General features: G+C 37.1%; 1 protein-coding gene across 8 annotated transcripts in view; it reads left to right on the forward strand.

Annotated features, from left to right (window-relative positions):
* Positions 1-18,594, forward strand: part of KCNIP4 (potassium voltage-gated channel interacting protein 4) — a gene marked incomplete at its 5' end in the record, with an annotated part of 489,155 nt that overhangs the window by 360,133 nt on the left and 110,428 nt on the right. For 2 of the 8 annotated variants that reach the window (XM_081998998.1, XM_081999002.1), the window contains one exon: positions 8,656-8,767. The exons of the other annotated variants lie outside the window; for them this stretch is intronic. In XM_081998998.1, the coding sequence (XP_081855124.1) occupies positions 8,656-8,767 (112 nt within the window). Of the gene's footprint in view, positions 1-8,655; positions 8,768-18,594 lie in introns of those variants that run through there. 8 annotated transcript variants of the gene reach the window in all.

The raw sequence follows: 18,594 nt of genomic DNA on the forward strand, positions 1-18,594 counted from the left end.
ATTTTATGAGAGGAGGATGTTACTGAAATGTTAAAGCTATGGCTGGCCATCTCACCGTACAATCTTGCTCATGACTAATTGAGCTTTACCTAAAACTAGTTACTAAATTTTTTTCCATATAACTGTTTTGCCTAATTAGAGTGGGTTCAGAAAAAAGCCACATAATTGGAAGGCTAGGGAAATTGTTTCTGAGAAGATTAGAGAAATTAAAATTCATAGCCTGGTGCACAGATGATTACTGGGGGAAAATGATTCCTGAAGTATTAATGGAATTAATTAAGCAAAAATATTCTTGGTCTTAAAAATGGCTTAAAAACCCATCCAGATCCAAATCATGTTGTTTTAACAGGAGGAAGACATGCAAGTGTCTCATTTAGGGAGTTTGGGTATGACCACATGTATGTGAAGAAGCATGTGAAAATGGACTTCTCATGACCCACAAACCCACTGCGCGTAATGGAATATTTGCTTATCTAATCTGTAAGCATGGATAGCATGGAGGCTGTCGTAAACTCTGCAAAGCTACTAAAGAAGAAAAGATTTGATCCCTGCAGTAGTGTAACATAGTAAAAAGTGCTGTCTAAAGTTTTGTTGGAGGTTCAAGATAGTGTGCTTCTGTATTTTGTTTTTTCCCCTCTTTTCAGCATCTACAAGAACCTCATGATGCTGCAGTTAGTTGGACATTATAATGTTTCCTCAGGGAAGAGTTGTAACCTTCCTTTTACTTATTTAAGTGATAACAAGGCATTGTAAGCTCATCGTTCCCTGCAGAGTTTGATTTTATAGTGCTGCTGTTTTCCAGAGTGCTAGAACAGCAAAACTGCTGGAGCAGATAATTTTTCATTGTGGTGCATGGATCCTCAGATATCACTGTAGGTTCCTACGTTTGGATAAGGTGGTAAGCCAAGAAAAAACTGCATTAGGAGCTGTGAAACATCAAGTTAGGCTATTTCTTCCAACCTCTTCCCCATAATTTTTTCTTTTGGGAAAAAATGGGAGCCTAGCTCACAAAACCTTTACATTTCCTGAACTATTAGTACTCAGCCTGACTTTTGATGGGAGAATTAGAGGGCTTTAGAAACCTCTAAGATTCCCAATAGAGTGAAATCTTTTAATAAAAAAAAACCAAACCCAAACCTCCTTTTCAGTGGGGGGTTTATACGCATTTATATCCCTGTATCCTTATACATTTCCCTTTGTTGTTATTCCTACCATTTCTCAGTAGTAAACCCATTAATTCTTGCTGAATTTCAGGCCCTAAACTGCAAAATTGAAAACAAAAAGACTTCAGTGTCCAGAAGCAAGAAGAGATCTGGCCCTAAAAGGCTTATTTTCAAGTGTACTTGGGATTAGATTTAACCCTAAAATTATTGCCCATAAAAATTAATCAAATTGTATAATATGAAGAACTAGATCACCTGAAAAAGATTCTGCTCAGGAAAGGAAGTTCTAAGATGTTATTGGAAGGGCTGTAAATTACAGAATCACAGAATGGTTGAGGTGGGAGGAAACTCTGGAGCTCATCTGGTCCAGCCCTCCTACTCAAGCAGGGTCACCTGGACCTATGTCTAGACAGCTTTTGAAAATCTCCAAGGAGGCAGACTCTGCAGCCTCTCTGGGCAACCTGTGCCAGTTCTTGGTTACCCTCACAGTAAAAAAGTGTTTCCTGATGATCAGAGGCAACCTCCTGTGTTCCAGTTTGTGCCCGTTGCCTCTGGTTCTGTCACTGGGCACCACTGAAAAGAGCCTGGGTCTGCCTGCTTTGCACCTTCCCCTTAGATATTGATATACATTGATGGGATTTCCCCCTGAGCTTTCTCTTCTCCAGGCTGAACAGTCACAGCTCGCTCAGGAGAGCTTCCTCATAAGAGAGATGCTCCAGCCCCTTAGACATCTTTGTGGCCCTTCGCTGGACTCTGTTCAGTATGTCCATACTCCAGATACGGCCTCATCTGAGGCAGCATCTTTATTGTCAGTGACAAATAAAAAAAGAATGACATGCTTCAGAAGCTGTTAATAAATCAAACAATAATACATAAGCAAATGCTATTGACTAATTCTGAACATTGTATAACTCTAAATGGTAACCACATGTGGCAGACCTGTAGTCAACCTGTGCATATATTGTATATAGTCCAAGTCTTATTATATACCTGTAAGGGATAAGATCATGATTACAGAGGTTTTTTAGTTATGTTTCTTGAATGTGCTGCAGCTATGTAATATGGATTAATTTACTGTAGCTCATCTTTACAGGACCGATACACTCATCTTTTTAACAAGTACATGAAACGTAGAAATATGTCAACCACTTCAGACTTCATTTATAATACTTTTGTGGTGGTGTGGAAAAATATGGTGCTTCACCTTTCTAAAAAACAAGGAAAGAAATAGAACATTTATTGTACATGCGTTATTTTCTATCAGAGAAAGACAGGTGCATCATAAGACAAGAGCTGTGCAGTAGTGATGTTCTTACGATCATGTTTAATAATACATTTTTTAGTTTAGTTGCTAACCATTCGTTGAACCATAGGGAGCCAGATGCACCAGTTTTGAAATAGAGGTGTTGCACAGGATAGGTTGAGGATTTTAAATTGATAGATGGTTAGTTTGGAGGTTGGGGTGATCAATATTCCTGTTGGTTACTAGAACGTTATCTTTTATTACTAGCATGCACAATTTTCTTGTTCATCATGGCAGAAAACACCTGTCCCTTTCTTTAGGAACTCATCTGAGGTCATCTAACTACACAGTCCATAAAAACATAGCTTCATAGATGTACGGGGAAGCTTAAGTGGATATATTCATAATCTGGCTGAGTAAAATGACTGAATATGGAGCTGTGAATGCTGCTGCTCTGTCCCATCATTTCTAGCAGCTTGATCTACGGGCCTCCCAGTGTTTCCTTTTTTGCATAAGCAAAATGGTTGTTAATGGTGTCCTCTTGCTTCAATGTATAATTGCAAAAATAGTAGTGAAAGAAGAAAGTCAGCAGGTCAGACACTGCTGTTACTGTGTTCTTTCCAAATGTGAAAAGACTGAATAAGAGGAGGGTTGTGCTGGAAAAAAAATATGTTTTGTTATAAGCAGAAAAATCATGTCTTACGTGTAATGTAAGGAAGGTAGGTCAAAGATTTACTCAGATAATACTTCAAAAGAAGGGATGGGAATTAAAGACGTACAGGTGAGGCATGCCTTGGGCTTGAGCTTTCTTAAAAATACTGTTTGCACTCCCATTCAAGGACTTCTATGGCCAGAGAAACAACAATCATTTAATTTTAGAGCCAATCTACAGCAAGCTTTTTTGGGGTGAGTTTACTTTTACTGATGATGATCTGCTGGTTAGGTTAACCCAGACTGAGTTTGACAATAATATAGCTGTTTTATAGCTGATAAAGTAGTTGGGTTTGACTGGCCCCTAGTAGTTCCATTATACTACACTTCTCCTGTGTAGACATACATTTATTCTTACAAACCTGGTAGTGGCAATTCCTGCTGCTACAAGATCAAGTATGATTTAATATAAAAAGAAAAACAGCTCTGTAGGCTGAAGACATAGTCACATAATTTAGAGATAATGTAGTTTGTCAAGCCAGCCAGTGGGCTTTGCAGTAAAACAAACCAGAATTTGATTACTTACTATTACTAAAAGTAATTTAATCTTGTTTAGGAAAAGATAGCCTCTGTGTAATGCCTTGCTAAAGATTAATAAATTAAAATGCTACTGTTACTCCCATGGCCATGCCATTTAGTTTACAGTCCACATGCACACTAGCTATTTTAAGCATAATTGTATAACATGCGATATCTATTAATTTTCTAGAAAAATGAAACCACTTGTAGCTGTTATGTTATGGGGGGAGTTGGTAATGGTTGTCTTGTGGGATTCTTTTCAACTCCTGTTTTCAGATCAGTAATGGCAGCAGTCCTTTGATTTAGATCAAAGCAAGAACAAAAGCTGCTTAGGAGCAAGTGAGAGTCAGAAGGTGAAAATGAAGAGGAAAAAAGTAATAAAATCCCATACCATAGCCTAGAACCAGACTACTAAAACAAAGAAATCAAATTTATACAGCTATAGGTGCCATATTATTTTGGTGTAATTTACTTCTAAGTATGAGACCAAACCTTCAAAAGCTTGGATATCATGTTTTCTCCCTTGATTACAAACCACTGAATCTTATCTTGCCTGTACAGGTGTTGAATTTTTTCTTTTAGCCTATATTCACTGACAGTCATTAAAAATCTAGAGTACTTAGTGTAATTGTTAAGGACAATATATGAAGCCTGACAAATTTAATCTTGGGTAATTACACTCTCCGTAGGTCTTCTAACTACCAAAATTTTCTCTGGAATTTTGGTTATCTGCGAGTGCAATATTGTGCTCTTCAGTAGCTGCAGCACTGATGAGAAGAACAAAGTGTTTCCACACATTAGTCTCATTTTTTTAAGCATTTTATGAAAAGTACTTCATGTTCTGTCATTAGCTATAACAGCCTATGCAGGAGGTGTTGCATTAAAAAAAAAAAAAAATTCTTTTACCCTGAGAATATTCTTGAAGGGATCTGCATAAATTAATGCTTCTCCTGGTTCATGAAATGCTTTCTAGCAGACATAGTTTTCTTCTGCAGATCAAAGAAACTTTTCTGTGTAGAAAACTGTAGATTATTGCCTGTGAACAGATTTCTTACTGGCTAACTAATAGGATGATTAAGTTCATTATCCTCCGGATAACTTTCCTAATAAGCTCAGATCCGGCATGAACAAGAAGCTGAAGATTAGCAGTTCATCTGACCTGTACGTAGGTGCTTTTTCTGTGTTCATTTGACAATTTCTTTCTCTTCTGGCTGACTGACGTTTCCCTCTGGAAAAGGGGAGTACAGAAAGAAGGGCAGCTAATTAATACTTGCAAATTTTGTTTCTATTTCTAACTCAGCAGTTTCCGTTTTCAGCTACATTGGGGGAAAATATCAAATAGAACTTAATGAACTATTACTGCTAGCCAATTAAGAATTCCTCCCCCCCCCCCCCCCATTTAGTTACAACGCTGGGTAGATTTTGTCACTTAGGAAAGCAGTATAATTCAAGTCAATTAATGAATAATAATATATCTTTCCCTAGAAAACTGTTCAATTTTGATCAGCCCCATTCTATATTAGACAACGGCAAATCTGAAATGTCTGCACAGAAGAGAAATGAAAAATCATTATAAGTATGAAGAGATTTCTCTTTGAGAAAAGCCTGGGAAGATTGATACTATTTACAAGCACGTGTTACAAACAAACTATAGTGGAAAGACATAAAACACTTCAATGTATTTGGGATCAGATAGGCATTCATATTTCTCTACTCTGATATATAAAAGTCAGAAGAAATTGAAAAGAGGAAGAGTTTATAAATTAAGGTGAAAACTTCTTGTAAGCATTGGAATAAAAATAAAATAATAAGTAAAATCAATAAAGCGCACCTTACTGTGCTAATTACAGTGACAGGTTATAGCTAAAAACTGAGTTTATGGGAATTAAACTAATTTACCAATATATATAAAAGAAGTATGATAATAGCAGATGATTTTGAAAGAACTGTGTAATTATATAAAATTATAGGGAAATTTTATACCTTAATACACTGATCACAGAATTCTTATTTAGCTATTTTTAGGATTTCAAAATGGTTTATTCCCTAATTGTTAAATTCATAGTATCTTACATGTTACTCTCAAGCATTTTCTACTTCTTCTGATGTCTTAAATTAGGTGGAATATTGTTTGTTTTGAAATGTCAGATCTGTGCTTTTAGTCAACTTTGAAATTATTACAATTTCGTTTCCCATATCTAAGCTTTATAAATAATACTTCTAAGTTGTTTGGGTTTTTTTTCTTCGAAGGAGTAGGGGAAGGTTGTGGGTATTCTACAAGCACACAGCAATCAGATCTAAAATTTACTTAATATGTCATATACATTTTTTATATTAATTGCACTCCATACATAAATCATTCTACTTAAAATGGTTGGAGTAGACAACAATTAATTGAGATTATTTGCAGAAAAATGTAGGGACTCCAAAATGGATTTGTTCTTGTAGACAGTGCTAATTTTGGCAGATCTATACTGTCCAATTCAGAACTCCCTGGGGATCTGTGCTTCCAGAGAGCAGATACCTCCTACAGCACTTCAACACAGGTTTCTCTCGTCTACTTACTTAGGAGCTAAAAACTTGTACTGCTTTTTATGTTTGCACAGCTAATCACCAGGGGGAAGGAACTGGAAGGAGAGGGTTCGTGGCCACGATCTCCTTCGCTCCATGCTTTGAGGAGCGCCATGCCTTGCCACGCACCTGCTCCACCGCAGCCTTGCACCGCAGCGTACAGTCCCCTCACTTTGTGGAGAGGCAGATCAGCCTAACGCTGTATTTCTGTGTGTGTGTTTATTGCTGTTCAGGAACACTCTGTATTGGGGTTTAATACTTACATGCTTATGCTTTCCCATAATCAATGGTTCAGTAAACCCACAGGGTGATAGTGCCTGAGCTTCCGGCACACAATAAAGGTTCTGCTTCACATCTTTGTGGAGAGGAGTTTACGGCCAGTGGGAGATGCACTGTTTAGATGGGATAGCTTCCTAACAATGCTAGCATTGGTCTGGGTTTTTTCCATGCAACCTATTGAAGAATCACAAGAAAGTTAATGCAAACTTAAATATATTACAAAGTCACGGCCAGTATGCATTGCAATGTTGAAAATGAAAGCAGGAATGATGGAAAGGCAATGAGCCAGAGCAATGCCTGGATATTGCAGGCTGTCGGTCCCCGGTTTCAGCGCTTCATGTATAAGGAGGGTGTTTTCTTTTGTATCCTGGGGGTGGCATTGATGAAAAATTCTTTTTCTTTGAACAGCTTTTAAAATTTACTTGTAGTGTCAATACAGGCACCCCATAAGGACATGTCACAGAAATATTTAATTTGAAATAATTAAACAAAATATGAAGTGAGAGAGAGAGAAATTACACTTGACTATGGATTTAGGAAGGGATCAGAATACAAAGAGGTGTCATGTATAACTGAATTTTATTATCTCTTTGTTCAGGATTGATTTAATTTTCAAATATTTTGAGGCATGGAATTTTTTGATTGAACCTCCTCCAGAAGAATTCACCTCTGTAGGTGACACTGTTGTTTGAATCTCTTGTATGGTGTATTAAAGGAAACATTTCATAGATCGCTTCTTTTTCCTTTCCACATAGTTTCTTATCCTTGCTGCTTTACTTTTCAGAGCTAAGACTTGGGGATTCACAAAGTCTGTGTGTGGTTCTCCTATCTTAAAGAACTATGATGAGAAACAACAGGAAAAATCTACCTCTTTTTTAAAAGAAGGTAATCTTCAAAGTCAGAAATCGGTTATACTAATGCAATTGGCATGTGTTATATTAATTCAAACCACATGCGTTTCTTTAGCAATAAGCGTGTCCAAAATTATTTTTTCTGAGACCTTCCTTCACTTTATTCTAGTGCCGTGTATACCAGTGGACAGGATTTAGTTAAATTATCGGGATGGAAACGACAACAAGCATTTAGGCCTAAACTTATACTATGTATGCATGCGCTGCATGAATAATCTTCAGAGCTTATTCTTCACATTGAGTATCCTCTTGGTAATCGCATTAATAAACACAGGACAATTAATTTTATACAGACTATCCAATAAATCAGCTGGGATCATAAGCCTCTCTCTTTCTTCCTCTGATGTGTAGCTTGGGTAAGATCTTCCCAGGAGCTGTGGAAAATGCCTAATTCCCATTCGTATGTATCAGAGTTTGGGGTTCAGCACTTCTAGGTTCACGTCCTTAGGCAGCAAAGCACCGTTTTGCTTCTCAATCAATAAATAATACGTTCTTCCTGGCTACAGAATGGGGGTTTGGGCAGTGCATGTCTCCTTGACAGCACTATATTTTGCTAGCTGGAGGCACCGTGCTGATGTGTATTTCCTTAATTTCCATTCTCATTTCCACCAAAGATTCTAATTAGATGCCGGCGATGCTTAAGAAGAGGAAGGGACAGTGTTCCTCTGCACATTATTCTTTCTAATGCAGAGGGCAGCAGTTTTCTGACGTGCAGCATTTAGCACACGTGAAAACAGATGTCTGTCTGTAGCAAACCGTCGTTTGTGAAACTTAGCAAGAATTGTGCTAAGAGAAGCTGGGGAAGGGCTGCCAAGCTGGGGGAGAATCGCGGAGCTGGGTGTGGAAGCACTGGAGTGCAGAGTGCTGGTAGCAGCGTGCTCCCTAGCGCAAGTTTCCAGGGAGCATTTCTTCCCGGCACCGACACAGCCAAGTCTCCAGCTCCGACGCAGATGTTCCTCCAGCAGCTCTGAAGTAACGCTGCTCCCCGGATACGATGTCATACCCGGGGGCTCGTGGTCCACCTCAGCCTTCTACGAGGACTCGCTACTGATGAAATCAAATGCTTAGAGAAGCATGAGATGCGGGGCTTTACCTAACACTTTGTCTCGGCTAGAGCGGCTGGTGAATCGCCACAGCTCAGTCGGGTGCTGCTTTACACCACTGCAACTTTCTTCAAAGCAAACTCTTGGTAAAATCCTCTAATTTCCCTCTGACTGCGAAGCAGTGCGAAGACTGGAATGATTTGCCTGTTGGAAGAATGTTGACTCTCGAGTGGGAGTCGGAGGGACTGCAAACAGTGGGTATTGTTGTGATTATATTTGCGTCTCTGAAGCTGCTTCATTTGCTGGGACTGATTGATTTTTCAGAAGGTAAAGTGGCCACTCGCAGTTTGTGCTGTTTGTAGGTGCGGTGTCTGATCTGCTAAAATAGACTTAGAGAGCATCGGGTAGAACAGCTGTGAAATGCGAAGGCTTGAAAAGTGAAAATAACATTCAGACAAAAAACCCTGGTTTGCTTCTGCTGGTTTTATTTTGTTACTGGATAAATGGAAGTAGACGCTAGCATAAGATTTGTATTTTATAATGAATTGCCAAGTGTCTGTGAGTGGATGTTTATTTGAAGACTGAAAACAGTGAACATAACGCCTGTCAGTTGCCTTTCACAGCTCTTCACTGCTACAAAACTTGATAGATTAAGTGGATCTTAGTTCAGTTCACGCTTGTAACACGCTTTTCTCTTCTGATTTATGATGCAATTAGAGTTTTGTTGTGTATAAGTATCTGCGTTTTAAAATTCTGTTTCCTAGATAAATGCAAAACACTTACTGCAGGACAAGCTTTAGGTTCAAGTCCGTTCAACACCTTTAAAAAAAAGGCATAGATACCCACATTAAATGTGGGCGTTTAAAATATATATAATAAATATATGTTTTAAAATCCCTGTTTGCTTGCTCAGATTCCTGTCTGCTCTCCACTGTATGGGTCATATCACTTCATGTACTCTCAAAGAGGGCTTCACATTAACAGGATTTTTATTTCTATACAAAGTGAGGTTTTTTCACATTTTATAGAAATAAGCTATTTCTGTTCGGGTTTTAATGAAATCTTTTGCTGTCAACTTTTCAACTTTTTAACAAAATGTCTTGTGTGGAGTGCTGTAGTGAACAAAAGCTATTCACTCACTGAAGCTCTTGCTCAAAAAATACTTGCTTTTGTCAGTATGTTTGTACATGTGAACCCAAACCAAATCCTTTTTGCCGTGTAACTGCTTTCCGTCAGAATCACACAGCCAAGGAGAGCACTTCAGTATTCTCAAACATTAACTTTTCATCATGAAATAGGATCTTTGATGGGTGTAGATTCACATCATCACCTCATAAAATTTTTCATCGTGCTGATAAAATGTGAAATCTTTAACACAGCACTTTTATAGTTACTGAACTACTGAAATAAATCATGCTTAAAACCGTATGTGGTGAGAATGTATAGCGTTTGCTCTGTTACTGTATAATGCATTGGTTATGGAATTGTAAAATTACTTTTTGAATTCTAAACAAATGAGTAATTTTTCTCTCATAACAATGCTCACTTTTGGGTTTTTTTTTATACTCTGAATGTGTAGCATTTTTAAAGTTTAAACAATCTTCTTACAAGATGTGTGCTAGCTTCAACTTTATAACACATGGTAACAGATAGGAAAGAAAGATTAAAAAGCAGTATTGGTGTTTTAGCAGATGTACAGTTACATGCCTTTCTTGCTTTCCCACAAAATGATATTGCCATTAATTCTGTGGGAAAATTTCTACTATATTAAATCACCTTTAAAAAAAATCCCCCAGGTAGAAATTATACTGATTTTAAGATAAACAATAAGTTTAAGAAAATATATCAACTGAAGTATAACTTTTTGTTTTAATGCACCCATTAGTGCCATGGCATTTCTTCACATGATAATGTAATAATTTATCTCAAAAGTACCTAGTAACATAAAATTGATCTCTAAGTGTAAAAAGATTAAACATTATAAAGTACAGTGGATATATTTATAACATCCACAGCGTGAATAGCTCCAGTGACTCGGGGGATTTCCAGTTCCCCTAAGGCTGATCTGTGCTATTTAACTCTTCCATGTTTGGGCACCATCATCACCATTAAACAAGAATTCTGCCCCAAATGATTAAGGAAAATTTTGTAGGGTATTCAGAACTAATGGTTTGTTGTTCTCCTACCGAATGCAAGGACAGGTTTTCTGTAGATATAGAAGGAGGACCATGTTTGGCCAGTGTTGATCCTGAAACCACAAATAAGTAATGAGCCCTCCCTATCTACCTCAAAGAGGCAAGGCATGAGCCGTATGCTTAAACAAAGCTGTTCCCATAGTTAGGCTGCCTGATGTCTTAACACATTTCTCTTACTATTCCGGATATATTGTCTTATTTTGAAAAGATCGCTGAAAGATAGGGCAGCATGCTTGTCCAGATGTTTGCCAATAAAGGACAGAGAAGACAGCTTAAATGACAAATACTTATTTGCAAACTTATTACAACTCCAGTGATTTTAGTGAGATGCATTACGGCAGTTTCTACCCGCTGAGAGACTTGTCTAAGCCTAAACCAAGAGGCAGCAGCAGAAATGAGAGCAGAACTAAAGTGATACACAAAAGTATCATGGACTGAGTAATCAGAGAGTTTCCATCCTTCCAGTTCACTTTTCCTATCCACAGAAGTGTAGAGGTAACTTCAGCTTCACTACTCCTTAATTTGTTTGTACTGTAAAACTGCAACAACTTGTTTATTCTGTACTGTTTATTTTTATAGTAATTTATAATGAGATATAAACGACCCTACATCATATAGTCCAGTCACTTTTAATATTATTTTTAAAAAGAGCAGAGTTAAAACAACACTACAGTTGCAGAAAAAATTCTTCTTTAACACAGATACTGGAAGGGTTGTACCCAGTACAGCTTCTTCACCATACCATCGTCTCTCCTGCAAAAATGGACTTTCAACTGAACAAGCAAAAAGATGGGTCACTCACTGTGCTATGGTAGACAGCCACCCTCCTTTACTTTACATAGCAAAGAAGTTATAGTGAAGAAGAGCTTGACTTGCCCTCACTCCTTCTTGGGCAAGTAGGAGTTAATCCAGGAAATCTGCTTAGTTTTATCACAGTGTTCAACATTTGGCAGGACAGAGAACCTGGTTTGTTCCAGTGTCCCAGGCTGAGAACTATGTTCTTCAACTTTGTCCATCCTCCACTTTCCAATAAGCAGGAAAGAGAGACCAGAATGAGGAGAAAGCTGGCTTCACTGGAGCCAGTGAGCTATTTCAGTTATAAGAACAGAATTGAATCAATACCACTTTTACTAGAAGAGAGTGAAACTCTCCTTTCCCTCTCCTTCCATTACTTTGAAAGTGGTTTGACACTGATCAATATCTTCCCTCCAGCTTCCTTGCCTGAAACTTTTGCTGCTGGGCAGCTTCCCTCCAAAGCTTTTATTTTGTGACTCGGCTGGAAGGGGAGGAGAGGAGGGCGATCAGAACTGAAGCAAAGGATCAGAGCAGTAAAGAAGCAGCATCAGGCTTAGGAGTAATTCATCCACCGGAAATTTGGAGGGGAGAGATGGCAAAATGAAGGATTCACTTTGCCTTTGTGTGTCCAGAATATCTGTCAAGTGGTAGCTATACGGAGAGATTATTTAAATATGTGTGAGCAAATTTGTAATCATTAGTGGACTGCATAAATCAAAGTCTTTAAAAGGACAAGCTTTGTGCCTCTTGCTTCATCATGCATTGATTATGTTTTGAAGTATAACACCTCATACAGAAACCTTTTTCTTCTGCTTGTGAACATAATCAACCAACGTTACAAACTATTTTAGACCCTGCTGTTCCTTCCCTTTTCCTTCCACTAATCTCTAATAGTTTCCAGAGTTTGTTAATTATCTTTCAAATGCTTATTCAGATATAAATTTCTTGTCTGATATATAAACGTCCCACAAACTCAAAATCTTTTGACTAGTAGGACACACTGGTCTCTACATGTCTTTTAACTCAATAGGCCATCAAGTCTTTGCAGAAATATTTGCTCCTTAGTTTCTCTTACTATGATGCAAAGCAAAGAGCAGTTCACTTAAGGATACCAATAAACATACTTGGTGAAAAGTCAACTTTGAGAGTAAATAGATTAATTTGTTGCTTTGGCTAGAATTTGGAAATAGGGGAAGGAGGTTATTTTCTTTAAATAGGGGTAGTTTTCTGTCTTAGGATATATCTGCCCTGTGCAAGTACAGAAAGACCATTTTTTTTTCTTTTTAATCTTATTTGGATGGACAGAAGCCACCTCCAGTCCAGAATTCATGTTAGTGCATTTAAGTTGATCTGTTCTGTCACACTAACATGCTAAAATGTAACCTTTTTCATAGTTCAGATACTTAAAAGTACAGGGAGGATAAGGTTAGGTCTGTCTGCAACTATCTGGGTTAACATGCTGTTACTTACACTTACAGCTTAGCAAACCAGTAAGATTTAAAATATTGTCTCGAGTGCAGTATGACTCCCACTCTTAGAAAATTAATGATATGAAGAAAGACATATTGCTGAGAAATTCTCTATTGCGTCATATTTTTCTAAGAAAAAGAAGCCCAAAGAGCAAGTAAGTTTTCTCTTTGCCTACATGTGGCTAGTAAGAACTATCCTAATTTGAATGTCCTACCCGTGCACTGGTGGCTGTACTGTAAGTCCAGCTTCCATCAGACTCTCCTGCGTTGCTTCATCTCCTGTATCACCTCTCTCAGCCAATGGGATGCAATGTAGCATAACTCCACAATAAACAGAAAGCTAAGGAATATAGCACACAATAGTATGTGTCCCCTTGCCTTTTCTCAGCAGCTGCCTATAACACCTGATTAGGGTCTGCTATCAGTAAGTTGTTCAGCTTTCACACGATGAAATGTCCATTTCCTACTTGTCTTTTTTTCTTCTCCAGAGACAGTTGTAGGATTGAGGAAACTACTTTATTCTGAGTAAGTATCTATCACCCTCCTCAAAAAATTCTGTTCGTGGATGCTGATATCCTAGTGCCCACTCATGGCATCAAGGTACATAGTAGCATTAGGTTTCCTGTGATCATCAGTGAATCTTTCACACCAGAAATGAGAACTAGTAATTCTATCAGCATGAAATATATTAGCATCTGTGCACATCGACTGTTTATTTGCTCAATATGGGTAGATGAAAGGTGTTAAGGCTCAAACATTACCTTTCCAGAAGCATAATTCTTCCCTTCAGAGGTGAACAAACTGAATTATCTTTTTTCTTCGGGTTTTTCCCCAACCCTCTTTGTAAATTTTGACAGACATTCTAGATTCAAGGTGACTTATAGGAAAGTCAGTCCATAGAAGTATCTATAGATTGCAGAGCAGAGAATAGTTACTTCAGACCAGATAAAAAACTTAAGTTGCTGCTTTAAATCCAATCTTGATCCAAATTGATGTAAAAATTGAAGTGTGAATTTCAATATGGTCATTTATAAGGACATGTCTTCTTGGACATACATATTTCTGTATGATTATTTTTGGTGTAAGACAGGCTGAAACTTACTGAATCTTGTATCTGTTACATCTAGCTCAGGGTTGTTGAAGATGTTCTATTTACTCTTCACCTTCCCTCAAAAACTAGGCTCTTCCAGGCTTGGGAGCATGATTTGTTTGTGAAGCACTGTCTTGACTAACCTTCTTATGTAATAAGACTATAATCTTAACATAATTATATTGAAACTGAAAATTTTGTTTTGTTTTACTTTCATGGCTTTCCTGCCTGGACCTAATGACAAGATGCACAGATGACATACAAGTCTCAAGTAAAGTGCTCTAATAAAGAAGACCAAAACTCATTCTTTCATGTCAAAATCAGAAAAATCATGTGTCAGCCTAAACATTTGCTTTTACTAAACTAGGAACTAAATGGGACGATTTACTTAAGACTTTTAAGGAAGGCCTTACTGTTTTATGGAGATCTTTACATCAACTTCTTCCCACGGGCTTCTTCAGGGCATTTTAACCTCCAGATCATCTGAAACACTGAGGAATAGGTCATTTTAGATCCATACCAGTCTGAATTCAAAGTTTAGATGGCTGTGTGAAAAGTGGAGAGCTATATTTAAGAGACATGAAAAATATTGGGAGAAACCAGGAAGACATCTGTAAGGACAACTTATGTGCTGTCTCTTCACATGAGAGTTCACAGAACTCTCACAGAGATCAGGCATTATGAATTTTATGGACTGCTTAGATAAAACATTTCTTTTTATTATACACTCACCCACTATACTAAGACTTTGCTCTCTGGCTCAGGATCACACATTATATTTGCATCCTAACTTAGGGAGCACTCCTTTTGGCCATGCCGTTCTGCTAAAACTCTTCCCCTTAATCATTGGATCCTCCACTTGGACTTTTTTCTTCCTAGCCTTGATTTTTTTTTTTTCAAGAAAATTTTCTTAGTGATAGTCTTTGTAGCTTGAGGGATTGACTATTTGCAAGGAGGTAGGGCAGCTTCTCCTTGTATTCATCTTTGCAAAGATATAGTTACTTTTGAGCATCATTTGAAGTTTTTTCAAGAGATGCTGAGTATTCATCTTCAGCAGATCATTTATCCAAAAATGTCTGGGTTTTTATCACTTTTGCCTCAACACTAGATCAGGTGCCCTTTTCTCAGGAACGTTTTACTGCCATTGTTCGAGTACATTATGAATACCTGTGTTGAGTATAACTGCATTTGAGAAGCAACTGGAGTAAAATATATCTGAATCAGCACTCAGAGAAGAAAAACAGAGTACTATGTTTTATCAGGATATACTACATGTATGAACTGTGACCAACCATCTGACTACTACAGAATACTAAAATAAATGGATTCTTTATCAACACAGGAAATCAGAAGATGAAGGAAAGAACACAGAGAAAAGAGACAGTACTCAATCATGACAACCATTGCTGGCAAAAATTACATGTCTTTTGAAAAAGAATGAGGTATTTTCTCCCAGAATGTAGAGAAAAACACCCAAAATAAATGTAGGTGACTTATAACTGATACTTGTAGCAAAGTCTGCATCTAATCAGTGTGCATCCCAGAGCATGGATAACAGCAGCTTCCTACAGAATGCCTTGCTTAAACATTTTCCCTCTGCACTCTGACACTGCTTCAGGCTCAGGCTACTTTTAAAATGTAGCTCCACATAAAAGAATTCATTTTAAGAGGACAGAGATTTGGTATGACAAAGTATGCTTCTGAAAAACAGCTACACTTAGTCAGCTGAGTGTATGTGAGGAGAGAAAAGCATTGCCTAATCACTAATGTACTTTAGGTCTGAGAATCTTGAAGGCTTTACTGTGAGAATACGATATTTGCAAAGACATAAATAATCATTGCCTAAAGTGACATTATAGAACAAGCTTAAATATGCGCAATGATGGAATGACTGAAACAAAAATCCGTAAGAGTGCACTGATGTAGAAATAATGTAGACACCTTTGGTCTCTTGACTTCTTAAATTATTTGTTCCATGTTCATGCAGTTTTTGACCAGAATTCTTTGACCTTTGATATTAATGAGACATGGGAGATACTCAGTGAATTTTGTAGGGATTTATGTATCTGATTGTGTGCAGACCTGCATGAAACATCGAGATTTACAAAGCAATTGAATCTGTTCCATGTAATGTGAAAATGATAATATAAGTTAAAGACATTATGCTATAATTTCATTGTCTAGTATGAATTTTAACTCAAAATAAAAATTCTTTTGGCATTACCTTTGGGAAAAATTGCAAAAGCAACCACAAAGCTGGTTTTGCAGTCTCATCTGGACACTTACCGCTGTATAACTGTTTCATGTTACTATAGCAGTATAAAGCAGCACAAACCAGACTGTTCTGTGTACAGAAATATAATATGTCCTTCCAAAGTCTGTAGTCTATGAACTTTTAGAAATAGCCTAACAGACTGAGTACATTTGTGTATGCATGTTGTGTACATTTGTTGAGGAGAGAGAAATAATCTGAAATTAAAACTTTGTATACCAAATTTTAACACTAAGTAATTTTTGATGGCTATGGTATCCCAAGGGGACAACTGTGTCATGGAAGGTCTGATGTAGGTGAAAGTAGTTCAATTTTAATGTTAAAAAAAAATAACCGTCATTATTGATCAATTCAGTATTTGTCTATAAAATGTTACTGACAAATTGTCCATATTTCCATATTTAAATGACAGGATATTGTGCAAATTGATTATTCCACATTTGCCTTTAAGTAGATGGCTGTAATCCATATGTGCATTTGCCTGATTTTTGGATATGTACATAGACGAACATACCTTTAATATTTCTGATAGACATCTGCCTATATGTTGGGTGCATTTTCAGCCTTCCACCAGTCACTTAAGAAAGAATGAGTTATGTCATATAAAACAAATCATTGTTCAGACAACAGGGCTTTTGAAAGTTAGGAGGGATATTGATTGCAGTTCACTGAAATGAGTCAAACCAAAATGAAGTGCAACAGTTCAGTGACTATTTCATGATGCTCTCAAAAGTGGTTTGCTCCTTGCAGATAAAACTGCTGGGTTTGGAGCTGGAGAGTGAAAGCAGAGGAATTAGAGAAATAAGGGTAAAAAAAGTATAGTTTGCTTAGGGATCTATCACCAAACAAATAAGTAGCAAGGTAAGGAGGGCCTCAAAATATTTTAAAACAAAATTAAATAATTAGGAAAGTAAATAGAAGGGCTCATGAGTTTCAGTGAATTAGATTTTTATGTCATGTGTCAATCATATTACATTCAAGCATGTACTCCTGTGTAAGGAGATGAAATTTAGCATTCCATGCTCAAAAAAAGTGTTATATTCCCCTGTTATCTAACGGAGAACACCTTATTAAGTTGCGGTTCTCCAGATATCCACAGTGACAGAAGCACTGGTTTCAACCTAGCTATGTCTGAAAAATGCAACCATAATGTTTAACCTATGTACTGGCAGTTTGATCTATATCCTCTTGTACTCTAAACTCTTTAGATTTCTTTCTTTCTCAATAAAAGACAGAGTTCTAGATTCTACATGCCATCATGACATTGAGCTAAGGCAAACTGGGTAGGTCAGCGTTTGCCTTGCGAGGTTATATATATGAAGAAATAACCTGAATTCCTCCCCCTGCGGTGGCAACAAAATAATATTCCAGCCGATGTGAAATATCACACCTTGTGAAAGATATCACTTTCAACAAGCAGTAGAGCAGTGGTATTGTTTACTTTGAAATACTTACTGCTAGTTATTTTTTACAAGAATATGTGTGATTATTATCCTTAGATGATTGGCCAATCTGCATTCAGCCTTTCCGTATGCTGTAAGTTTGAATTGTTTATCAGGTGCTTCATTATTTCTTTGTCAGACAGGTACCAATTATCAGCAATTACATAATTAAAAGAATCGCAATTAAATAGTAAGAAAGATGGGTTGGCATTTAGGAACCCTCATTATGATTCCTTTCCTTTGTGACCTTAGGAAATCTTCTAGAAAGTGGTGAAAATTGTACTAGTTAACTCACCAGCTGTTGTGAGAGTAAATACATTAAAAATTGCAGCATATCCTAAAGTACTGAGGCCATATGAGTATTGAGACACACATTGATAGATAGATCCCTTTTAATCTCCCTGTCAAAACTAGGAGCCCAAGTTTGAAACTTGATTATGGTAAGTGATAGAGTTAGAAATAGCTTCAACCTGTTGCGGATTTCTAAACAAAAAAGGCATTCTGAATCCAACCAGGAATGTGTTGGCATCAGTGAACACCCACAACTTTTACTTTTTACTATCAATAGTGTATACCTTCTTGTTGAGAAAGCAGGTAGTCTCACCTCGGATTCCAATAAAAAGCTGTTGTAAAATAAATTACAGTAAGATTCTTACTATAGTATATTGTCTTGTGTTGTACTCCTATATACTTTTTTTCAGTTATAAATGTTTCATATAACCTGTTCTTTTTAAGAAAAACCTTGCTGTTTCTTCTTTGTTTATTATGAGGAATACAGTTTAACTCATATGTATATGTATAGAGAGGAATACACGCCTTTATGAGATATATAGCATATAGAATACATATATACACACGTGAAATGAAATGTATATGGAAAATAATTTTAGA

The sequence above is a fragment of the Phaethon aethereus genome (genome assembly GCF_964289735.1).
Source record: "Phaethon aethereus genome assembly, chromosome: 4".
NCBI lineage: Eukaryota > Metazoa > Chordata > Aves > Phaethontiformes > Phaethontidae > Phaethon > Phaethon aethereus.